At 39.4% G+C, this 24,484-nt stretch overlaps 7 protein-coding genes across 14 annotated transcripts; 6 read left to right on the forward strand and 1 right to left on the reverse strand.

Annotated features, from left to right (window-relative positions):
- The first annotated feature begins 449 nt into the window (after positions 1 to 449).
- On the forward strand, positions 450 to 3,305 carry blw (ATP synthase subunit alpha blw, mitochondrial). Its single transcript, XM_018032405.2, has 8 exons — positions 450 to 626; positions 947 to 1,057; positions 1,144 to 1,493; positions 1,571 to 1,927; positions 1,999 to 2,380; positions 2,456 to 2,600; positions 2,687 to 2,804; positions 2,879 to 3,305. Exons 1-8 carry the CDS (start codon positions 564 to 566, stop codon positions 2,991 to 2,993), a joined length of 1,641 nt encoding a protein of 546 aa, XP_017887894.1. The 5' UTR covers positions 450 to 563; the 3' UTR covers positions 2,994 to 3,305.
- Positions 3,306 to 3,550: 245 nt separating this feature from the next.
- CDC50 (cell cycle control protein 50A) lies at positions 3,551 to 6,942 on the forward strand. Of its 3 annotated transcripts, none has more exons than XR_001916852.2 (5): positions 3,551 to 3,850; positions 3,985 to 4,809; positions 4,881 to 5,046; positions 6,196 to 6,305; positions 6,373 to 6,942. XR_001916852.2 is itself a non-coding variant. In XM_018032413.2 (5 exons), exons 1-4 carry the CDS (start codon positions 3,799 to 3,801, stop codon positions 5,474 to 5,476), a joined length of 1,056 nt encoding a protein of 351 aa, XP_017887902.1. In that variant the 5' UTR covers positions 3,555 to 3,798; the 3' UTR covers positions 5,477 to 5,519; positions 6,196 to 6,942. The 3 variants fall into 3 exon arrangements, 2 of the variants coding, with proteins under 2 accessions (XP_017887901.1, XP_017887902.1); XM_018032413.2 differs by adding an exon at positions 5,464 to 5,519 and having other exon boundaries at positions 3,555 to 3,850; positions 6,196 to 6,942; XM_018032412.2 differs by having other exon boundaries at positions 3,552 to 3,850; positions 6,196 to 6,942.
- Positions 6,943 to 8,326: 1,384 nt separating this feature from the next.
- Positions 8,327 to 10,044, forward strand: LOC108629634 (alpha-(1,3)-fucosyltransferase 5). Its single transcript, XM_018032406.2, has 3 exons — positions 8,327 to 8,612; positions 8,734 to 8,891; positions 9,011 to 10,044. The coding sequence occupies exons 1-3, from the start codon at positions 8,382 to 8,384 to the stop codon at positions 9,945 to 9,947; spliced, it is 1,326 nt and encodes a 441-aa protein (XP_017887895.1). The 5' UTR covers positions 8,327 to 8,381; the 3' UTR covers positions 9,948 to 10,044.
- Positions 9,975 to 12,406, forward strand: LOC108629636 (nudix hydrolase 7). Of its 2 annotated transcripts, none has more exons than XM_026817468.1 (5): positions 9,975 to 10,896; positions 11,014 to 11,322; positions 11,394 to 11,596; positions 11,687 to 11,869; positions 12,321 to 12,406. In XM_026817468.1, the coding sequence occupies exons 1-4, from the start codon at positions 10,455 to 10,457 to the stop codon at positions 11,855 to 11,857; spliced, it is 1,125 nt and encodes a 374-aa protein (XP_026673269.1). In that variant the 5' UTR covers positions 9,975 to 10,454; the 3' UTR covers positions 11,858 to 11,869; positions 12,321 to 12,406. The 2 variants fall into 2 exon arrangements, with proteins under 2 accessions (XP_026673269.1, XP_017887897.1); XM_018032408.2 differs by lacking the exon at positions 12,321 to 12,406 and having other exon boundaries at positions 9,975 to 10,179; positions 10,400 to 10,896; positions 11,687 to 12,261.
- Positions 12,407 to 13,156: 750 nt separating this feature from the next.
- STUB1 (STIP1 homology and U-box containing protein 1) lies at positions 13,157 to 15,221 on the forward strand. The gene is made up of 4 exons (XM_018032414.2): positions 13,157 to 13,544; positions 13,606 to 13,804; positions 14,094 to 14,470; positions 14,580 to 15,221. Exons 1-4 carry the CDS (start codon positions 13,428 to 13,430, stop codon positions 14,820 to 14,822), a joined length of 936 nt encoding a protein of 311 aa, XP_017887903.1. The 5' UTR covers positions 13,157 to 13,427; the 3' UTR covers positions 14,823 to 15,221.
- Positions 15,187 to 19,349, reverse strand: PGAP1 (GPI inositol-deacylase). Of its 3 annotated transcripts, none has more exons than XM_026817460.1 (10): positions 19,080 to 19,349; positions 18,767 to 18,968; positions 18,565 to 18,675; positions 18,384 to 18,487; positions 17,822 to 18,265; positions 17,622 to 17,679; positions 16,895 to 17,402; positions 16,378 to 16,764; positions 15,896 to 16,294; positions 15,187 to 15,789 (listed from the first exon to the last, which is right to left on the reverse strand). In XM_026817460.1, exons 1-10 carry the CDS (start codon positions 19,242 to 19,244, stop codon positions 15,525 to 15,527), a joined length of 2,643 nt encoding a protein of 880 aa, XP_026673261.1. In that variant the 5' UTR covers positions 19,245 to 19,349; the 3' UTR covers positions 15,187 to 15,524. The 3 variants fall into 3 exon arrangements, with proteins under 3 accessions (XP_026673261.1, XP_026673260.1, XP_017887892.1); XM_026817459.1 differs by having other exon boundaries at positions 16,895 to 17,329; positions 17,426 to 17,679; positions 19,080 to 19,348; XM_018032403.2 differs by having other exon boundaries at positions 16,895 to 17,329; positions 17,426 to 17,679; positions 18,767 to 18,920; positions 19,080 to 19,347.
- Etf-QO (electron transfer flavoprotein-ubiquinone oxidoreductase) lies at positions 19,324 to 24,071 on the forward strand. Of its 3 annotated transcripts, none has more exons than XM_026817466.1 (8): positions 19,324 to 19,472; positions 20,284 to 20,394; positions 20,483 to 20,831; positions 20,889 to 21,195; positions 21,297 to 21,538; positions 21,840 to 22,234; positions 22,355 to 22,576; positions 23,823 to 24,071. In XM_026817466.1, the coding sequence occupies exons 1-8, from the start codon at positions 19,364 to 19,366 to the stop codon at positions 23,984 to 23,986; spliced, it is 1,899 nt and encodes a 632-aa protein (XP_026673267.1). In that variant the 5' UTR covers positions 19,324 to 19,363; the 3' UTR covers positions 23,987 to 24,071. The 3 variants fall into 3 exon arrangements, with proteins under 3 accessions (XP_026673267.1, XP_026673268.1, XP_017887860.1); XM_026817467.1 differs by having other exon boundaries at positions 19,407 to 19,472; positions 20,289 to 20,394; XM_018032371.2 differs by lacking the exon at positions 19,324 to 19,472 and adding an exon at positions 19,491 to 19,756.
- The last annotated feature ends 413 nt before the right edge of the window (positions 24,072 to 24,484 follow it).

Genomic DNA, 24,484 nt, shown 5'->3' on the forward strand with positions numbered 1-24,484 from the left:
AATTTACTAAATTCCTTGTTAAAAATAGATGCTGCGATTGATACATATACATTAATATAAGAAATGAGATGATTATTCTTTATTAATAATCATTCACGTTAATAATACATTCGAAATAATGATCATAGTTGACAATACTGATACCATTTTCGTTAATAATCCTCTAATTGTTGAAAAATATACGGGTTTTAAATCTAAACTGGCGCCAGTTCGTTAAACGTGTAGTGTTGTATTGCAGATACCCTCGAACCCAAAACCAATTGCTTAAAAATTCATGTATTGTACAGTTCAATAACCAAATATGTGTCGTTAGAAAAAAATTTTATCCGTAATGTAACATGTACGTCGTAATTCGTCTGTATTATTTGGTGGAAAAAAATTCGATCTACGAACTGGTGCACGTATCTGGATACGAGGTTACGCGCAAGTCGTTGGATATCGACTTCCTGTGGATGTCATAGTGGGGTTACTCGGGACGTTCTTCTGCTCGTTGCTCGTCCCTGTCTCGATCGTTCATCGTTTCTGAATTCGCAGTCCGGTTGACGGGCTTGTAACACATCGAAATGGCTCTGTCTTTACGTTTGGCTACTTCGATAGCGAGACAATTGTCAAACAACACGATCCAGGTAATGCGAGAAGGATAATACCCGGTCTGTGACTTATTTAGGACGAAAACATCTGAGTGGAACATGCCGACATTTTCCACTTTGCGACAACCGCACGGGTCCATACGTTGCTATAGTTAATCTTCGCTCTTGATAAATTGAAACGTATATTTAACTAACTACAGTAATTTTTATCTATAATTCTGTAACAATCGAATCGAGTGTCACGAATTTTTATGCAGTAGATTACATAAACAGAATAGCATCAAGTTATGTAATATGTATTTGGATGGTATATTTCCAAAGTACATGATTATACTGGGTTTCAATTATTTTTTTAGACGAAATGGCCTCTTTGCATAGCTTCTTGCAAGTACCATGTATCTTGCAGTCGGCGTTCAGTCGAAATTTCTTCTATCTTGGAAGATCGTATTCTTGGCGCAGCCCCTAAGGTAAGTTAAATCATGTGCACACTTCAACGAAGTAACTCGTATATACAGGGTACTAATTTAAACTAAATGTTATGTAATATGTATAGGCCAATCTTGAGGAAACTGGTAGAGTGCTTAGCATTGGTGACGGTATCGCCCGTGTTTATGGCCTTAAAAACATCCAGGCTGACGAGATGGTGGAATTTAGTTCAGGGCTAAAGGGTATGGCTCTGAATTTGGAGCCGGACAATGTTGGTATTGTAGTCTTTGGTAATGACAGACACATCAAGGAAGGTGATATCGTAAAACGTACTGGAGCCATTGTCGATGTTCCGGTGGGAGATGAATTGCTGGGACGTGTCGTAGATGCCTTAGGAAATCCTATCGATGGTAAAGGACCACTAAATAATAAATTGAGATTCCGTATTGGTACCAAAGCACCCGGCATCATTCCTAGGTAGGTAGTAATTGCATCATTGTCTCTGTCTATATTTTGCATTCGACGTTTCTTATACGTTAAATATGTTCTTAAAGGGTATCTGTAAGAGAACCCATGCAAACTGGAATCAAAGCTGTAGATTCTTTAGTACCCATTGGTCGTGGACAACGTGAATTGATCATTGGAGACAGACAGACGGGAAAAACTGCTCTTGCCATCGATACAATTATTAACCAGAAACGATTCAACGACGCTGGAGAAGAAAAGAAGAAACTGTATTGTATTTACGTTGCTATCGGTCAAAAGAGATCTACTGTAGCCCAAATACTAAAACGTTTGACGGACAGCGGTGCTATTAATTATACGATCATTGTGTCCGCTACTGCTTCTGATGCAGCGCCTCTTCAGTATTTAGCTCCATACTCTGGATGCGCCATGGGAGAATTCTTTAGGTGCTTAATTTATTTTTTCAAACTGATTTTGAGTTTGACGATGTATCATATTTAATTTTTAACGATTGCAGAGATAATGGAAAACACGCTTTAATTATTTATGACGATTTGTCGAAACAAGCTGTTGCCTATCGACAAATGTCTTTGCTGCTGAGGAGACCACCGGGTCGTGAAGCGTACCCTGGTGATGTGTTCTATCTCCATTCCCGTCTGCTTGAACGAGCGGCTAAGATGAACGAGAGCCTAGGAGGCGGTTCGCTAACGGCTTTGCCTGTTATTGAAACACAAGCCGGCGATGTGTCCGCTTATATCCCCACGAACGTGATTTCCATTACGGACGGTCAAATCTTCTTAGAAACAGAATTGTTCTACAAGGGTATCCGACCTGCGATTAACGTAGGTTTGTCAGTATCTCGAGTCGGTTCAGCTGCTCAGACAAAGGCCATGAAACAGGTATGAATTTACTGACGAGAAATAATGTTTAAACTAATTCTAAATATATTTAATGGATTTAATTTTCTTCCTCAGGTTGCCGGTTCCATGAAACTGGAATTGGCTCAATACCGTGAAGTAGCAGCCTTCGCGCAATTCGGTTCCGATTTGGATGCCGCCACTCAGCAACTGTTGAATCGTGGTGTCAGACTGACGGAACTTCTCAAACAGGGACAATATGGTAAATTATCATAATATATATGTTATCATAAATGTAAAAGAGTCAATGAAGTTAGGAATAAGATAAGTATTCCTTTACTTCTTTAGTACCCATGGCTATTGAAGAACAGGTTGCTGTTATCTATTGTGGTGTCCGTGGATATCTTGATAAGATGGATCCCACGAAAATTACTGCCTTTGAAAAAGAATTCCTTGCCCACATTAGGTAATTGTCTCGAATTACTGTGCGCTTAAACATGCTTTCGTACTCGTATTCACATTACTTTTATATTGTTTCAGGAATACCCAACGGGATCTCCTGAATACTATCGCCAAGGAAAACTTGATCAGCGAGGCATCCGATGCGAAATTAAAGCAAGTTGTTACTGACTTCCTTGCATCCTTCTCAGGTTAAAAATCGTCAGTATAAAGTAACTAATAATTCTCTGCTATGCAAGAGCCACGTGCAAACGGTGTTCGTCGTTGTAAGAACGTTTTGATGAATGCCATTTGCGCGTTACGAATATTCATTATCAAGAATTCCACATTTAAATATTAAACTCACGATAGTCATGCGAATGCTTCTATACATTACATGTTGGCTGTTAATAAAATTAAAAGTACAACTTTTGGTAAGCAGACAGTTACTTCTCCCGAAAGAGATGTCGAACATAACAGAGACGGGAGAAGTTAAGAGGATGAGTAATAAAATTCTAGAATTTTTTCAGGCCTGTCTCATTTATTCCCCTTGTACAATTTTTTCCTGTTATGCGATGTGTCATCCTTTATTTTTACAATAAACTATTTAAATATTCGAAATGAAGATTATATTATTTACGATGACATATATTGAGGTCCGATGCAGACGGGCTTGCAACAGCGTCTTGCCGCGGCGAGCATAGGTTATTCTCTTTAAATAACTAATCGTCTGCATCGGGCCTAATATCTCCACGTTTTATAATATTCGATGAGCGCGAAAATAAGATAACAATCGAAAAAAGGGTTTTATCAAAATAGTATAATCAGAGAGAGTTTTTCTCTGGTATGATTATCAAGAATGATTCATATACTCAACAGCAGTCGGCAAGTTAGCAGCGACTTGGCAGCGACTATCGTTGGCATTGCCGTATACTTCATGATTACTAAACTAATTTATATATATGTAATAGCAGTCAATTGTTCAAATTTAATAAGGAAATAAATAAGTCGAATAAAGAAGAATGACTTCTGTCACTGAAGTTAATTCGTTAACAAAAACGAAAAAACCATCAGGTACGTCGATTATAATTTTAACTTTCAGTTAGGTTACGTTCGTTTGATTTTTACTTTACATTCAATGTGTCAATCATTTAGACAGTTGTAATGAATAAATATTTTATCATGAAGTGTGTTCTTTGTTTAAATAGATAGCGCGTTTAAACAACAACGTCTACCTGCTTGGCAACCAATACTTACTGCTGGCACTGTTCTGCCAACGTTCTTTGTAATCGGAATCGCTTTTATACCAGTTGGAGTTGGATTGCTCTACTTCTCAGATCAAGTTAAAGAATTCATTCTTGATTACACCGACTGCAATTCTACAAATATCCACCGCCCGAATGGGATAAGATGCGCAGAAGTTATAGCAGCTAATCCCACAGACTTTTGTACTTGCGACATAAATTTCACGTTGCCTTACGATTTTAATGGGAAGATTTACATGTACTACGGTCTAACTAATTTCTATCAGAACCACAGACGATACGTGAAATCAAGAGATGATAATCAACTGTTAGGCAAGCTGAGTGAAACCGTCTCCGGAGATTGCGAGCCGTTTGCTCGTGATGACGACAATAAACCAATCGTACCCTGCGGTGCTATTGCTAATTCGTTATTTAGCGATTCACTGGAATTATATTCCGAGAAGCACAATGGATCTGTACCATTGTTGAAAACTGGTATAGCCTGGCCTTCGGATAAGAATATTAAGTTTAGAAATCCCGAGGGCGATTTAACAAAAGTATTTAATAAGAGTAATTACGCGAAGCCAAAGAACTGGACTAAATATATTTACGAATTAGATGATGATCCTAGCCACAATAATAACGCGTTTCAAAATGAAGATTTGATCGTATGGATGAGAACTGCTGCATTGCCTAATTTTAGAAAACTCTATCGTAGAATTGATCATACAAAACGTGGCTTTACCGATGGTCTACTAGCAGGGCACTATACCCTTCACCTTAATTATTGTGAGTATAAAATATAGTCGTGAATTATAGTGCTAAAAATAATTTCATAAAACAATGTTTCTTGACTACAGCATATCCCGTGTCTGCCTTTGATGGCAGAAAGAAGATGATCCTGAGTACTACCTCCCTCCTCGGTGGAAAGAATCCTTTTCTTGGTATCGCTTACATAGTTGTTGGATGCATTTGTTTACTGTTAGGCGTCACACTACTCATAATACATATCAAATGCTCCAAAAGGTAAAGATCTATCTTATATAACAAATTATATTTTTTTTTCATTCTCACTAAATGGTGTTACGCTTATAGGGAATTAAAATATGCAATTGCTTTCAAAATGAATTATTTCTAACTGAAACAATAATAATATGAATAGAAACAACGACATACTTTTATTTGTCATCTGTATTCTTTATATTACTGCATTTACTGTTAAGCTACTTTAAGAATCCTAAAAACTTGTGTGTTTAAATGATCCATTCAACACTATATATTTTCAAGGAAACTGTTAGCTTGGCAGTAAGTGCACATATTGAGATTTATAAGAATTTTTGATAACATAAATTACGAATTGAATTGCTAAGAGTGATACTACTTAAAAACTACATAATCTATATCAATTTGACAATAAACCGTTATATAATGTATGTTATACAGCAAACTAATGTAAGATGACTGCAACAAAGTATGCTTAGGGCACCGTAATTGTTCTTGTAAGTGTTTGTGATATTGTCTTATGTCTACTCTGCAAGAATTCTAGTGATATTGTCTTATGTGTGAGATGGCTTAATGAGTATTTAATTAAAATACTTGTTTCTTCTTAATTTTTACCATGAAATTTCATTGTATCTCTGATCTAAATTTGATGAATGTACATTTTCGTTACAGGCTATTCGAGTGCATGCAATTACGTATTATTTTATTTATTATTTATTGCGTTTTAAGGTGTATTATAATATGAACAATTCATACGACCTACTGATAATTCATACTATTTATATTTCATTTGCTATTATGCTTTATACGTTGCATAATCTTTTTTAGTAATATTTTATTATTTGAGAGTAATGCATAACGAAACCAATTAACATCCGAATTATTGCATAATACTTGTATGCATTTTTTTTAAGTTTTGTTATAATTACATATATTTAGTTGTTCAGATGTATAATTGCTTCTATAGGAGGTAAGATGCAGAAAACGTAAACTTGGCTTAGATATTTTATTAAGAACCGTATTTAATTAAAACATGTTTGTTTGCATTGGATGAACTAATTATTTTGCCTCGTATCATACAAATGGGCTTGCAATGGATACTTTATTAATTCTATATACCTTCAGTTTTTTTTCATGCCATTTCATTGTGTAACTTTATTATGTATCTTTTAGCGCAACAGAGATGATCAACGTGACTCCGAACACGCCATACCAAGAATAATTACAAAATACAGTTGTTGCATAAAAGTCGAAGAACGTTCTGGACATTCTGCATTTAATTTGTAAGTGATAATCGTTAAACAATTTGGCAATTGATGAAACGGATACTTAAAATAATTCTTGATTCAGTTTGTGTTTTAGAGAAGAATGGTAACGGTCGTTAAAACTAATAGAACAAAACTTTCATCTATTCTAGTTGATACTTCAATCATTTTTCTTGTCATTCTTGTATTAATTGTTATTCTATGCATAAAGTATTCGAATTTCTTATTGTTATATAAATATATATATATATATATATATATATGTAGAGAATATAAAATGTGCAAACACAATATAACATTTATGCACAATTGTGTTGCAAAAGGATGTATCAGTGATGAACTGATTTTTAATTAAGAACATAGCTACTTATATATTTTATATGTACATGTGTTAAGATACTCGAAATAAAACGAGACGAAGCTATAATGAGACACCTACACGTAGCAATCTAACTATAATTTTGATCAGTTCAACGAATAAAAAATGTTATTAATAGTTTTTATGTGAATCAAATTTTTGTGTATCTTAATACATTATTAAATGTTATTTTATGTGTAACATACTTGACGAACTAAGTATTTTTAGTTTTACTCTAGTCAGTCACGAATGTATAAATAATGAAAATAAAAGAATCACAGTATTTATATTCACGTACGTTTGTGTGTTCATCAATTTTGGGAACCCTACCCCTCGATTATGCACCGTCCTTTAGGTCCATGGTAAGCACTCTCATTTCTTCTCGTTCCTCTCTGACAACAACCGCCGTCAGCGCTCCACATGCAATGCATGCCACACTGCAATGTACGTATATGTACGTACTTGTGTAAGATAATAATGAGTGCGTGTGCACTACAGTGTAAAAAGACGGAAACTACGAAACTGAATTGTTTGTCTTTCTTCATACAAATTTCTCTACAAGTACATATTACAGATATTACCTATGATAGATGGATCACTGGGAAAACTGTAGAACATAACAAATAAGTTGCCTCATTTTCGTTTTCTCAACAATTGAACGTCGATCGAGCAATACACATTGCTATAACACATAATTGAAATGCATATTGGAAGAATAGGTTGTAACGGCGGGTCAACAGATAAAACTGCGATTATAATTCACTTTATGATTTAATTATGTTTGTAGTACAAGCTGTACACATAGCGCGGAGCAAATATTATTTGTAATTTACTGTGCGCAAGAACTAAAACGTAGAAAGTTATTGTGTAGTACAGAAGGCATTTCGGCATAATACTTGAAACAATTAAGGTAGTACATCTACAATCTCTCAAAACATACTACATATATATTATCAAATCGCGTCCTAATTTGCAGCAGTTATTGTAATAAAATTTAGCATTCGACAATCGAAAACTTATTGCGAATACCTATAGAAATCTAGCGTAATTGGCTACCGCCGCGTGAACTTCAAGAGTGTACGAAGCAAACGTAAAAATACGGGCTAAATCGTTCGATCTGATCAGGTCAATTGGACAACAATAGTAGCTCGTCCGTGTGTGGTAGGTGTAAAAATCTGATTTGGAGAAAATTCATTTGAAGAGACAAAATTTGAATCGATTGAAATTGTTCTAAGGTACTTAACACAGGCTTTATCACCTGCGTTGAAGATAACGCGTTCGAGTGGTCGTTCGAGAATCGTTGGCATCACGTCGTCGTCGTCGTCACACATTGCTGACCAAGGCAATCGAGATCAACGATTACCCGCCGCGCGGCATACAAATTCAAAGGTAGCAGCAGCAGCAACAGCCTCGGTAGCCGTTGATCAGACCTATTTCTTTACTTCTAAACATCTTCCATCTACCTCCTCTGCCTCGCTACTCATTCGATTACCAGTCCTCGTGCCGGTAATAAATGTTCGCGATCATTTCAAGCTCGCATCCTACGTTATTATATGCTGGAAGGACGTCCACTGGCCGGCACGATTTCATTTCCGTTTTAAACGGTTCGCGATTTCGACACGGAAGCGGCTACGCGAAGAAAAAGAACGCAGTCACGACCAAGTATCGCGAGCGCGCGTGCGATATGCTTCGGTTAACGCTTATCACGTTTTGTCGTCGAAGAAGTCGGTGCTACGATGCCCGGAAATTCACGATATCTGCAAACACTGCTACTTCTCTGCGTCGGTTCTACGATTTTCTGTGCGATTTTTATTACTTTCGAAAGCCTCTCTTCTACCGGGAGAATCTGGAAGAAAGAAGTTGCGAGGCACGAGGAACATCCAGCGAAGGAAACGCGAGACAGTTTAACGACATTGCCGCATAAACGGTATATGACTACAAGAGAACGAGAACGGGAACGGGAACAGGTTGGTCCAAATCAGAATCGTTTTCGAACGACGACGGATTCGATGATCGTTATAAAGAATGCATACATATAAGTATCGCAGAAGATTCTAATTCGCGCCTCTACCACTTCGTCCGTCACAGATTTATAGAACGTCGTTGCTTGGGAGATGGCTACTCTCCTCGGAGGGAAGCTTACCACCGCCGATAGTAAACAATAAAAAGAAACCGTTCCTGATTTTAATTTGGAAGCACGGCAAGTTTCTGGAGCGCAGACACATCAAACGTTTCACCGATAAAAAGTTAATATCACGTAACACCGGATGAAAGCTTGCGATCGTATTCGTCGCAGTAGTAGTATATTGTAGTTTTGGATTTTGAATTAAAAATTTAGAACGTAATTCGAATCCTTCGCTTATAGATTCTCGCCTTGGGAGAATTGTACGGTAAAAAAGTGCGTGTTGAGCTACCGATCGGAAGATATAGACACGGCCGACGCGGTCGTGTTTCATTTGCATTTGACGCGAAACGCGATGGAATTGCCGGCTAGAACTCGATGGGATCAAAGATGGATATTTTTGACCGACGAATCGCCGATCCATACGTTCCTCTACGGGAATCAGGAACTATCCACGTACAACGGTCTGTTCAACTGGTCGATGAGCTATCGGATGAACAGCGACGTGCCGGTGCCTTACGGACGAACAGTTTCTAGATCGTTCATAAATTCGCCGAGCATAAACTTCCCGAGCAGGGAACCGATCGTGAAGATGAAAACGAAACTGGTCACAGTGATGGGTAGCAATTGCGCGGGCGTGAACGGGCGATGGAATTATATCAAGCGATTGAAGGAGATCCTTGGTACCGATCTCGACGTGTACGGCAGATGTCTGAACGGCAACGCGACCGCGTGCCCGGGTCATTTCGACAGAGATTGTCCAGTTTTGAACGCGTACAAGTTTTATCTAGCTTTCGAGAATTCCAATTGTAAAGATTACATCACGGAGAAAGTATTTTGGCACGGTTATCACAAATTAGCGGTGCCGGTGATAATGGGCGCGCCGAAGAAAGACTGCGAGCGATTATTACCGCCGCGTTCGTTCCTTCACGTTACCGATTTCGCCGATCCATCTGCTCTGGCCAATTATATCAAGTACCTTGGCCAACACAATGACAAGTATCTCGAATATCACGAGTGGCGAAAATATTACAAAGTGATCAATGAACACGGCTACTTCGGCAGTGTTTCGACCCATTATTGCCGCATCTGCGAGGCCCTACATTACAATCCTCCTACGACCAAAGTGTACCGACACATGGAATCGTTTTTTGACAAAAAACGCGATTGTGTCCTGTGACACATGATTCTTATTAATCGTGGTGCATTAAAATGTTGCTTTACTATCCCAATGTTACGTGTTCAATTATAATAAACTTGGTCGATCCTTGACACTACTGTTGACTACTACTGCTGCTGCTGCTGCCGCTGCTATCAAAGAAAAAAACTAATTCTCTCTGCTATTGCTACATACAGTAGTAGATATACTAGCTTCGTGCATGATAAAAGATCGTAACAATAAAAGTACGCGCGTAAGTACACGTTGTTCCATATGATTTATTATTTCAATACTTGAATTTCTTCCGTTTCATTGCTCGACTCAATTTTCAACCATCGAACGCGTAACATATATGTATTGTACAATAGAGATTACGAACAGGCGTATAATAAAACAATTAAATCGAAATTATACGTATATATATATATAATGCTCATGCCGTCACATGGCTGATTTAAATCTTATCTCTGAAGTGTCAGGTTAGAATGCCATTCTGTATCAACGTACTCTACGTGCCACGATGAAATCATGTTTCGTAGAGACTTCCAACGGAGCTTGTACATATGTTCAAGGCACGACGAAGCAATTTCGACTTTCAACAGCCGACGATTTCTCTATCGGCCATCGCCACCACCGCCGCCGCCGCCGCCGCCGCCGCCACCACTGCCGCTGCATAGATTCGTAAATGTTCGAAAATATAATACTAACAACGTTACTGCTAATACTTCGAAACTCTGTTGCGTTACCACAGTGCTCGGGCGACAACGATTCCCATTGAGAATCGACCGATCCGTCCTGTTCTTTCCCGCTGTAATATATTACAAAACGCGTTCCACTACCAATACTGATCTGTGTTCCGTAACTATGGCTTCGAAATGCTTCAAAGGACACAACGATCATTATAACGGCGTGACTATCGATTCGAACGAAGAATCTTGCACTTCTGAAGAATTTGCTGATCGCCTGTCAAGTAGGTAGAGGTGATGATAGGGAATGAAAAGTGTCTCACCACAAATGGTCCGTCGGCATCCGTTCTCGAGTTCAGTTTAATCACTACTAATGATATACTCATGCTTACGTTTCATAGAATCTTTGCAGCAGTGGATGCATGAGAAGAGACGGACGATATGGTTTCGTGTATATTTGGCGCATTCAGAATGGATACCTGTACTTACGAAGGAAGGATTCAAATTTCATCATGCGAGACAAGAATATGTTGTGCTGTACCGATGGTTGATCGAAGACGAAGGGTGCAACGTACCTCATTATGCACACACTAATTTAGGCGTTGGAGGATTCGTTTATAACGAGAAATCTAACGAGGTTTTAGTCGTAAAAGAGAAATACTACAACAGAAAGGCAGTATGGAAACTGCCAGGTGGTTACGTGGAACCAGGTAGACAGAATTCATCTCTCGAGGTCCTCTCATGATTCTTTCTTTCAAACGAAGTACGCTTGTTTATTTAGGAGAAGATATAGAGCAGGCTGTAAGAAGGGAAGTATTGGAGGAGACTGGTGTTCACACCGAGTTCAACTCTATAATAGCTTTTAGACACGCTCACGACGTCGCATTTGGTTGTTCCGACGTGTATATAGTCGCTTACTTGTCTCCCATCGATCACTGTATCAAGAAGTGTGAGAGAGAAATTTCTGAATGTGTATGGATGAAGGTACGTTTATACACATTGTTTGTTACTTGACAAATGCTTGTTACAAGTTAATAAGTTCGATGTCACTTTGCACTCACTTTGTGTACGCAGATAGACAAGTACATAAAACACCCAGAGGTGTTTGAGCATAATAAATGGGTGGCAAAGAAAATGTTAGAACTTCTTAAGCACAAAATGAGTATCGTTATGGAACATTCGGTCCATCCTGTAACGAAAAAGCCTGTCTCCTTGTATAGCGTATCTAAAATGAACAGTGCATAATATACAACATACGTACGTACGATATCATTACTTTTGTACAAAGTACAATTTCAAAATATAACAATTATTTTGAAGGATAAACAAGTGAAACGTCAAGAATGGATTTTCAGATAAACTTACAGAATAAGAAATGCACACAGTACATTCTTTTTTAACACGTTGACGCCGGCGCGAGATTTTTATGATTTTTTCCGATCCGGTGTTAGTTAATTCCGGTTAAATTATAAGTTATGTGTTTTGTATTGAATATTTGATTATAATATTGAAATGTTAATGAAGAATGTTAAATCAATAAAATAACATTTTGTACTACGTAAGAAGCGTGACCCATCGGTGGGTCACGCCGGTGTCTACGTGTTAATACAAAATTACAACTACAATAAAATATCTGAGTAATAGTTCAATTCGATCATCATTGACAACCTGCCTGTGTAACACGTTTCTCCGTGGTCTCTTCATTTAGACGTCTCAACGAAACATCATCTTTTAACGTGTCTAAAATTTCACTTCTAAAAGAAGAAACTGAAATATTTGCACATTCGGACTTCTTAAAAAGTAAATGATGGTGGTGGCGACAGCGGCGGTGGTGGTGGTGGTGATCAACGAACGGGCTAGCGCTGGGGTTGCAGCAGGTATGCAGCGGCAGGCACTCGTGGACGTGGACCGGTATTCAGATTCAGAGTCGTTGCTTATTAAGATCATCTTAAGAATTTGCTATCCCTGTCTATCCCATATTTGTACTGGGAACAGGGACTTAAGCAAAGGCAAATGCTTAAGACGATCTTGAGAATAAGCAACGAGTCTGAATATCGGCCGTGGTCTGTAGGCAGGTCGCAGGTCGACCGACGCCGACAGGCGGCACTGGGCACAATGTTTATTGAAAATGTGGCTTAACGTCGGGAGATAACGTGCACGGAAGCTCCCTTCAGCTTCAGCTCTGTTTATGGTATATATTTACCACTCAGAGATGCCAGTTTGAGGACGGGAGTCAATGAGAATCATCCCTTCCACTTACGCATACTATCGCACCGTATCCGTGTGCCCCGAGCTCGGCTTAAGTTCGGCTAAGTAGAGAGAGAAGGCAAAACATGAGTCGTCGTCAGTTGGCTGCACGCTGCTCGGATCTTATCTCGTCAGGAGCATGGGCGACAGACTGATGTTTCGCTTTCTCTCTCTACTAAGCCGAACTTGAGCCGAACACACGGATACGGTGTGATAATGTGCGCAAGTGGAAAGGGTAATTCTCGTTGGTTCCCGTGCTCAAACTGGCATCTCTGTAATGCCACTTCCCGTTGTGTACTTCCTTGTCGTACTGTCGTACTGTCGCACTTTGGTCAATGATCGACAAGTCTAGCGATAGGAAGGAGAACCGAAAAACGTAGTTGCGTACACTCGTTTTCTAGGGTTAAGCGGTCAAGGCAGTCCTCTTTTATTATTTCGTTGGTCGGTTCATCGGCGGAGTCCTCGCGGTCATACCTTCCCCGAGAGTAAGGAACGTCGTCCAAACGGTCCGACGTGAACAGACATATGTGGAAACGTGTACGCCACGGGCACAAGATTTGATGCCAAAATGAGTAAGATGTACACGACCGCCAACCTCTCCGACAAGGAGCTGAAGGAAGAAGGGAATCGTCTTTTTAATCTTCATAAATACGAGGACGCGTCGCACTGCTACACCAAAGCAATTGTGAGTGCAACTATGACTCTATGCAGGCAAGTTACGACGACATTGCATCTCGTTGCTACAGATTAAAAATCCAACCCAAGCGCTATACTTTACGAACCGAGCGCTGTGTAACCTGAAATTGAAACGATGGGAATCGTCCTGTCTAGACTGCAGACGTGCTCTCGATATCGACCCGTGTTTGGTGAAAGGTCATTTTTTCTTGGGTCTAGCTCTCCTTGAAATGGAGCTCTTCGACGAAGCTGTTAAACATTTGCAAAGAGGTATGTTTACGCTACGTTTTCGCTCATTACCACCTGGATCTTACCATCCTGGTTTTCTTCTCCGCCGGGAAAGATTATTGCATCTGTTTACAACTTGCCTAAGACGAAACTTTACTCGGCGTACCGCGGCGTCCGCGGCTCGGGACGTTAGTATAGACCGTACTGTAGAAATATTTTGCGATTGTTCTTTTTATGTCGAATGTTGACACGATTTTCATGGCTGGGTGAAATCATCGTTCTTCACGTGGTCACGTGATCCGATCCGATATGGGACTGGAACGGGGTGTAGCTGTGGACCTGGCCAAAGAGCAAAAGTTAAACTACGGAGATGACATGACCAGCATTTTAAGGCAGGCGCGGAAACGTCGCTTCCAATTGAGAGAAGAGCAGAGAATCGCGCAAGACATCGAATTACAGTCGTATTTGAATCAATTGATACTGGAGGATGCCGAAAGAACTTTGGCCAATCTCAAAGAACAGGAGAGTTGTAACGCTGCGGCGGTGGCAGCGGCGGCGGCAGCGGCGGCAGATACAGATGGTGGGTGTACAAGTGGAGAAGCCGCGTCCATCGAGTTCACAAGAAAGAAGGAGGAGATCGAAGAAAAGAGAGATACGTGTATGGCTCATCTGAATGATTTGTTCGCGAAAGTCGACGAAAGAAGAAGGGTGAGTTCATGCACGAGTTTAGAAAAACATCGCGCAAAGGCGCTCACATATGTACGAATGAATTAATTACACTTTTCTTCGTGTTTTTATGAACGCGCGCGCGAAATAGAAGAGGGAAGTACCTGACTATTTGTGTGGGAAGATTAGTTTTGAAATTTTACAAGAGCCCGTAATTACACCCAGTGGGATCACGTACGAGCGAAAAGATATCGAGGAGCATTTGCAAAGGGTGGGACACTTCGATCCAGTCACTAGAGTTCGCTTAACTCAGGATCAGTTGATCCCTAATTTGGCGATGAAGGAAGTAGTAGATACATTTTTGCAAGAAAACGAATGGGCATTATACTATTAACACGTAAAGTTAGATTACTGCCGTATCTTTATCATAATTGCATTACGTATATTCTGATAATTTTTTGATCCTGTTTGGTAATTTACACGATTGTGCGTATCATTATCTCGAGATCAGTAAACATGCATACATACATGCGTGTGTATACACATGTACGTTTCATTTCAAATGTTTTATACCGATTCAATTACCTGAACGACCGACGATCGAAGACGAGTAAATAAATGATGATTTCGTTTAGTTTACAACTTTTTCCACACCACAAAAATGGATTAAAGGAAGACTAGCACACGATACCCTTACACAACGGGATAACTAACGACGTAGACTATGATTAAATAAGGGTATAAAAACTGTAAATGTCTCTTATAAATAATAAATCTATTGTTTGGCGTACAATCAAGTACTTTTTTTGTTCCAATTACATAGACTGCAGTTGTTCATTCAATAAAACATGAATATAGTTAGTCGGTAGTAGTAGTAGTAATAGTAGTAGCAGCGGTAAGTTTGATGATTGTTCATTCTGCACTTGTGTTACAAGTTCGAGTATATTTATTTTATTAGCTCCTAATGTTCCGATATTTACAGTCGACGCGTAATCCGTCCGTATTCGTCAACATTACCGTAAAATATTATTAACATTACCGACTGTGCGGCGAAATTAATTGTTCTTAAAATCCGTAAAAAATAAGTAGTAGTACTCTAAAGGAAAATGAAATTCAGAGCAACAGTACCGATAGCTAAGGCCATAACGGGTGGTACATAGTATTGACAAAAAGATGGACGGGGCGTTGCTCCCATCAACAATACGACCCATCCCAAGAAACATAATATACTGGAGAGTATTTGGGATCGAATTTTACGATCATTAGACGGAATCTGTACCCATCCCATTGTACTGTACGTTACCAAAAGTATCCAGCTTTGTAGCAGTAGAGGATCTTCGTTGGACAGCCTCATGTCATAGCTGAATGAAATGAAACAGCCATTTAAAATCTGAATTTGAACTTGGTAAGAATTGACATTTGTTCAGATCGCGCGTAGAATTAACAATAATAATAACGACAACAAACCTGAAATTTCTTGCCCAAACGAGTGCAGAGGGAACAGCCGGTATAGCGGTAAGACACCAAAGTAAAAAGAATAAAAGATGATTAAATATCTTTTGTTTCGTGTCCTCGTTGTCGTCGTTGTCGTGTCGTTCCTCGTTGTTATTTTTAGTGCTTCGGAATCGCGCCATCCAACTGAAGTGTTGTCGTAACGAACCCATTAACAATTCTTCCAAATAATCCTCGTACATTCTCGTCAAGTTCAAGAAATACAAAAACACCGAAACTATCATGGCCAGAGCTCCGCAAGTAGCAGGAATTAAAGAAAGAACAAGAAGCGCGGTGATGAACGGTAACTGGTTCAATCCTCCGAGCAGCCAGTCGGACCAGGTCGTTGAAAATGCAATTGCGCGGGCGAGAAATCTGAAAATTGACAGACAGCCACACGATCACAGCCACAGTAGATTCGAGACGCGATGTAAACGCGAAATAAGAGATCACCTTACCTAACGGCGATACTATGGGCCAACGAACCGAGGAGTACGACGGAACAGCACAGCCCAATTGTGAACACGCAGAGAATCGCCGAAGCGACGAGACATTCGAACGTCAACTCGTAACAGAACGAGAGACATATCGTGATTACCAGTATCGGAGTTCTCTCGTGGCCATGAGTAATTCTCGTAGATAAAATTAACAACAGTAAGGCAACGGCAGTCGTATATAAGAGGTGCCAACGATCCCTCACGATGCAAGATATTCGATCTATGATACCTGCTTTTTTAATATCTATCATATAAGAACACGCAGGATCCAAAGTTAATCTTAGACTTGGAAAAACGTCAGGCTGTCTGGGTCTCGTCTGAACTTTCATCGTTTTCGGCCCGTTATCCCTGTGTATGTGTATGTATGTATGTATGTTTGTGTACGTGTGTGTGTGTGTGTGTGAGAGAGAGAGAGAGAAAGTATGCAATAAACTCTTGTCATACATACGACTATGATCAGTACTTGAAATATACTTACACGACTGTAAAAAATTGAATTTGTGAAACTCCCACGCTCCATGGCTCTTGCAATTCGACCATCGCATGTTTCGGGTCAGTACATTCCGATCGTACTTTCAATTCAACCGTCACGGTGTTTATAAACTCGCCGAACAAGACGTAATATCTGACATGACCGAGATCAGATCTTCTGACTTTAGGCTTTGTCAATAGATCTTTCAGTAAACCGTTACCTCCGATTGGTCCGATCACTCTTGCATCGTACGAATACAAATCAACGTTAACCGTAACAACATGGTCTTCTAAACTATCCGGCAGAATTCTTACTACAACGTGCGTTACGCCAGAATATTTTAGCAAATCTTGAAGATCCAAGTCGACCGTTTTTCTAAGTCGATGTTTGAGCGGATCCGGCATGATCCTCGTTCTATTCGTCAAATTCCAGCCCCAGTTGCTAAAACGAACGTAAAGGTACGACCGTTGTCGCATTGAGTGGATACTCGCTGATGCGATGACGCGATTGGAATCTGCATGAAAAATGTTATATTACCAAACTCTCGATTGTCCCTGTACACTGGATGCTGAACATACGAACAACCAATCCTTAGTTTCTAAATTTGTAGTATCGATAGTTAAATGATCTGGTTGTCCGTTCAATCTAATCATAAGATAAACAGGGGACGTCCTTTTAGACAAGTTTTCGTTACTCCACGCATAATTTCTTTGAATATTCTCTATCCACTCACCACCAAATTCGAATTGTATTTTCTCTTTATAGGAATAGAACTTTTTCCCAGAGGCACGCTGTAAAATCGTTCGATGTTTAGTTTCGTCGTCGTTGTCATCGTCGTCGTTGTCGTCGTCATTGGTGGTAGTCAGCATAAGCCAGCGCATATTATAGCACGCGTATAAAATTCAACTTTTACTGATCAGTTGTTGTTCTTACATGATTAAGATGATACGATAATGCCCGGATTCTCTCTTCGGACTTGGGAAATATCCTCGCCTGTCTTTGAGCGTAACTGACGCAATCAAACAAAGAACGTACAACAGAGAAGACCAACTGCTTGCACCATAGTATGCTCAGATGATCCGTAGATTTCCAGACGGCGGGTACAGTGTTTGAAATAACATTGATATTGGCCGTTGTGTCCAAAGTCTGTGTCGGTGTTATTAGAATATCGCGTGGTCCACCTCCTATCGATATCACGCTCGTCCCAGCATCTTTTATCGCGCTCAAACGGTCCTCCAAATTGTGATAATAGCTGGCGAAAGTATGGTCCAACACCAATGTAGGTATATGAGGAGTAGCTAAAGTAAAAATGATACTTGCAACGCTGGCATTTACATTTGGCGTCATGACGAGAGAACCTTTAGCTATGATTCCTCCCTGTGAATAAAAAGAAGGGGAATAAACGCAGTTGCAACACGGCCCATCGTCCGACACCCATAACCGCAACATGCGTCGTCGTACTCATCGTCGTCGTCATCGTCGTCGTCATATTTACCATGGAGTGTCCGATTAGCACGATGCTTTCTACGTTGGTTTTATACAAGCTTAATATCTTCCGTATACAGTGCGATACGTACGTTGTCTCATCCATTAGTACACCTTGAATCAATAACTTGATTAGTGTTCCCATTTTCTCGCATCCCTTAATCTGGAGCCTGGTTCACTTTTGTTCGTACCTCCGTACAAAGCGGAATAATCCTTGCCCAATGATACAGTGAAATAATCAAAGTGAAACGGAGTTCTGTCGTTTAAACTTTTCCTCAGACTTACAGATGCCAGGGACCTCACTAGACACGGAACACGTAGAAAAACAACAATTATCAAGTCTGTTGACGTATACTTTCGTCGGCGGCGGAAGCGTGAGAACACGTTCAGAACCTTGTTCATGAGATCCAACGTTGCCTGGTATAAAGAGTACCGGTATCCCTGAGAAAAACATTCTTCTGAGCTTCTCGGTGACAAAACCTTCTCCGTACGCATACAATCCGTACCTTGGATACCGCTGTTCTATTTCATTGTCCAAGGAAATTCTCTGATAATATAGCAACGTGGTAAAGAGTCGTTTAAAATTTTTACGTATCTATACGATCGATTTATCATAGTTGGAGGTAGGTATTGAAGTAAAGTGAAATGAAGTTACACAAAGCGTCAATCGTCAATTCGTTAATCGAAAAATTGCGCATTTACGTACCACGTACTGTGGGTACTCAAACATGTATGTCATGTCGCAAGTATTTTCCTCGAAATCTGTAACGTAGCGAGCCGCTCCCAGTATGTAGAATAAGAGAAACAACATGAGCAGTAAAAAGCATACTGTATAAATGAATATAGATCTTATTCGGCACATTTCGTTCATTCAACCCTAACCACCAAATTTTACATCCTTCGGTTCGCCGACACGGTCATTACAGAATCTGGCATCTGGCCCAATCTGGCCGTTACCATGGAGATACGCGACGTGGGCGCGGACGCTACATGAAGAGAACGCCACTAATCGCTCCTAGAAAATGGCTCACATCTCGGATACCCCTTCCGTCTTCTGTCACAAAATACCGCAGGCAATGCTCCGTCCTTCAAGTCCATGGTATATAAAAGTCTATAGTTTTAACTTTGTTCAGTGGGTTCAGTGTTGGTTCAGACTGAATCGTTCAGTGTGTTTTGACTTTTGGCTGGCTGATTGCAGAACAAACTCGAAGCAACAGCTGGTCGTGAAAGTTAATGACTTTTGATGACTCTGATTACTGATTATTACATACACATAGTGTACAATATACGATTGACCGGTATCGTTATACAATAAAACAGTTCAGTTATTGCAATTGTTATGTGCAATTATGGCCCGTGTTACATTTAATTCATCAACCAATCGTAAGTTCGTTAATAATAAGAATAACTGAAGAAAATATTTAATCTCATTGTAATATTAAGAATTGCCTTTTTAATAGCATACTGGGTGACATACTTAGACATATACAAAATAAATTGAAAGACTTGCTCTAATTTTGAACTGTACATTTAACAATTTTAGTTTATGATTACATTAATATTCTATGTACGGTTTTCTAAATATATCTTCTTTAAATATGATACAGAGTTAATATGCTTGAAGTGCATAATAAAAATATGCAATCTTATCTGGCATATATATCTGATGGACTTTACACTGTAAAAGACAAATACTTATAAGGCTATGTATATGTCCATAAGCAAACATACATATATCGGTTGAAGATGAAAGTTACTTACAATTGCAAATAATCTTAAACAAACTAATGTAACTACTTGTACTTTTGAGTAAACCGTTAGGAAATATTAAATATCTGTAAAATTTTTTATAAAATCAATATCGATTTTATTTCGAAGATGCAATACTAATATTCTATTTTCTTTGGCAGTACAGAGGATCAAATGGATCGTTCAGAGAGCCTATTCCCAAGAATCAATCTTCCCAAAAATTACGACCCATTATACCGTTGTGCCCAGAGAAACAGATTCGAGATGGAAAGGTAATATCGAATATTGATACGTATGAATGATTCTTATTAATTTCATAATGGATATAATATAATAATATAATATAAATAAATATTTCAGACGTGAGTATGGAAAGATATGTAGACGAAACCGACATCTTGATCGTTGGAGGTGGACCAGCAGGGCTGTCTGCAGCCATTCAAGCTCGCAAATTAGGCGAAAAGCATGGGAAAGATCTAAAAGTCACAGTAGTTGAAAAAGCATCTACTATTGGAGGTCATATACTCAGCGGGGCTTGCTTGGATCCTGTAGCACTAAATGAATTGTTTCCCAATTGGAAAGAATTAGGAGCTCCATTAAAGACTCCAGTCACTAAAGATAAATTTGCGTTCCTAACTGAGAAGAGTAGGATACCAATACCGATTTTGAAAGGAATGCCCATGTACAATCATGGAAACTACATAGTTAGGTAAGATTTTTAACATCTCATAAATCATATGGAATCTATAGATCATTGTCATTTTAGATTAGGTCATGTCGTGGCGTGGTTGGGCGAACAAGCTGAGGCGATGGGTGTCGAATTGTACCCTGGATACGCTGCAGCGGAAGTTCTCTATCATGAGGACGGTTCCGTTAAAGGGATCGCTACAAACGACGTCGGTATTGCTAAGGACGGCTCACCTAAGGACACTTTTGAACGAGGAATGGAATTGCATGCTAAGTGCACCATCTTCGCCGAGGGATGCCATGGCCATCTAACGAAACAGGTTTCGAGGAAGCTGAACTTAAGGAAAGATTGCGAGCCACAGACATATGGAATTGGTTTGAAGGAGGTAACGAACGTTCGATGGTGGCCAGAAATTTGGAAGAATATATATAATGAAATGAGAATTGAGCTCGTTAGTTAGTGGGTTAAAATCGATGGTGTTGTTAGATTTGGGAAATAAACCCGGAGAAGCATAGACCGGGTACTGTGGAGCATACCATTGGTTGGCCCCTAACGAAAGACACTTACGGTGGCTCTTTTCTGTACCATCTCAACGAGGATACTCCCCTTATTGCTATCGGTTTCGTTATCGGTTTAGATTACTCAAATCCTTATTTGCATCCCTTCAAAGAGTTTCAAAGATACAAGCTGCATCCCAGTATCAGGCCCGTGCTGGAAGGAGGCAAGAGGTAATCATATAAGCTACACTTATATCGGATAGCAGATTTCGTCGCTGTTCTTTCAAAGCCTAACATTTAAAAGCCAGTCATTGTATCATTTTAAAGAAAAATTTTATCACTTATAACTTGAACTGAAAACTTAAATTTTACAGTATTCGACTTTAATTACAAAGCATAATCCGTTATTTCGAGTATGACTCATGATATCATTGATGAGACTAACTTATTGTAAGTGTGATGTTAATATGCATATTGATCACTGGACCATTTTGTTAATGTCGACTTCAAGCTAGTTGAATTTGAAACACAGAATTGCGTATGGTGCAAGAGCACTGGTCGAGGGCGGTCTTCAATCCCTTCCGAAGCTACAATTTCCCGGTGGTTGCCTAATCGGCTGCACCGCGGGATTTCTAAATGTGCCTAAGGTGAAGGGAACGCACAACGCTATGAAGAGCGGGATGCTCGCTGCAGAGAGCGTGGTCGAAGCAATAATTAACACTGAGAGTAATCCGTCACCGACGAAGGGCTTAGAACCTGTTACCTATACCGAAAAAATCAAGAACAGTTGGATTTACAAGGAGCTGAAGGCTGTGCGAAATATGAGGCCTAGTTTTCACACAAGTCTTGGAATATATGGAGGTGTGTTGTACTCTGGGTTTTCCATGCTGATCGGGGGAAGAGAACCATGGACCCTCTCCCATGGAGGTAATTTTGATTTCGTATATCGAGTTCGAAAATCAAGTATATCCAGTAGTATCGAGTTGTATCGTATCGCCTTTGCTTATTGTCTAATCTGATGTATCGCACTTTTTGTATGTTTATTAGGGCCGGATTACAAGAAATTGAAGTCAGCATCCGAGTGCACGCCCATAGAATACCCGAAACCGGACAACGAGGTTTCTTTCGACCTGTTATCATCGGTAGCTCTTACTGGTACCAATCATGAAGGAGATCAACCACCCCATCTGACTTTGGCCGACGACAGTATTCCAGTAAAAATGAATTTAGCTAAATTCGCAGGGCCTGAGGGTCGATTCTGTCCAGCTGGTAAGTAAAGAAAAGTTTTATATTATCCTTTAATTAAATATAGAGTCATTCCACTACAACGATGTTACAATCATAGCGCGATTGTCTAACTAAATTCAGTAAGAAATATCAGGCATTTATAAAATGAAGGCGATCTTCGTATTTCGCTGGAAAAGTGAAACGATGAAATAATTGCAGCACATTCTGTGCTGTTGGAACATTTTTTTACGATTAATGACTTAGTTGTTTGAAGTCGTCACGTTACGAAAATCACCTTGTGTGCAAGTTGAGTCATCAGAACTGAGACAGCTCAATATCTCAATTAATATTTTATAAGAATTAAAAATTTATTACACGATCCTACGTACAAATAATGAAAAAACTCTTAAAGTATAATAAGAGATAGCAGCAGAGTTGATTTTCATTCCTCGCTCCTCTTCTTTTATTTCGATTTGGTTCCTCCCACCTCTTCCGATTCCGTCTGGGTTTATCGACCGACGCGTCCTTGAACTTGAGCCACCCGGACGCCCCTCGCGGCTAGACGCCACCCTCTGCTCAATCGGATTCGCAAGTTCCCGAAATTCGTGGCCAACAACCTCCATTACATGCACGTGATGTATATGCGTCCATAAGTTGTCCCCTTGTCCGTCGATAGAAAAACTTGAACGAATAATTCATGGCCAGGTAGAGACTACACAGCTTATTAAACCGATTTTATAATTAAAAGATATGTGAGATCAATACGTACAGTGACTCAGAGAATTGTCAATTGAAAGCGTAATGTGTTCCAGATTAACTTTATTCTAATAATCTTTAATTTGTACAGTACTGCTACGTGATGTATGTGTGGCTCTGAGTTTTCAAATTTTTTTTAAGTGATCAATTTTATAATGAAACTAGTACTGTTTTAAGTGTAGATAATAGAGCTTTTCAAATGGATCACTGCGTAGCAGCAGTAGAAAAGTGTTCAGATAAGTATAATCGTAACTTATTTGATTGATTGTACACACCTATGTGTGTATCCTTTTTCTTTCCTTCTCTTCCTTCTCCCAGAGAGTTCCGTTGTCGGGGAAACGGGGAGGAGCTCGGAGCTCTGGGGTTGTTTTCCTACAGGATAACTCTGAAACGTCTGGACTGGTGGGGTCGAGGTTATCGACTGTCTAGCAAAGGTCATGGATTCGACCTTCGAAACGGGATTACATTCGTTTTAATTGCGACATTTATTGGGTTTATTTTATTAAGCTTGTTGCATGGGCGCCTGTTTTAGGTGTATACGAGTTCGTGCCTCTGGAGACTTCGAACGGCGAAAGGCTGCAAATAAATGCACAAAATTGTATTCACTGCAAAACTTGTGACATCAAGGACCCCAGCCAGAATATCAATTGGGTAGTACCGGAAGGAGGCGGTGGTCCAGCTTATAACGGGATGTAAATTTCGAATACGAGATAATTTTGTACTATAATTAAACTATTTTTTATAATCATTAATATACAACAACGAAATATTTTATTTACAATCAACTGTTATTTACCTTTTCTAAATAAAATGTTGGAATATTACCGTTGATTCGTGTCTTTTAATTGATTTCACACGACACGCATGGTACTTTTGTAGAATGATTCTTCCCAAAATGATTTAAAATATGAATAAGAAATATAAAAAGAATTCAACACATTGTAATATTATAATGGTATTAATTGTTTTAAGTCACATTTTACAGATATCTTAAAATGAAACTGCATTACTAATAATGCTGTGTCTTATATTAATTTTTTTTTGTTATCGTAACCGGATAACTTATGTTTAATTTAATTTGAAGAGTGTCCACGTATATCCGACGTGTTATTTTGTACATAACCGGAAGGTGTTAACGGAGAATGATTGGAACTCTTTGGATCGTTCGGACGCAATGTGATTTTGCAGGTAGGC

The sequence above is a fragment of the Ceratina calcarata genome, unplaced genomic scaffold, assembly GCF_001652005.2.
Source record: "Ceratina calcarata isolate Rehan_Ccalc_2016 unplaced genomic scaffold, ASM165200v1 scaffold579.2, whole genome shotgun sequence".
Classification (NCBI taxonomy): domain Eukaryota; kingdom Metazoa; phylum Arthropoda; class Insecta; order Hymenoptera; family Apidae; genus Ceratina; species Ceratina calcarata.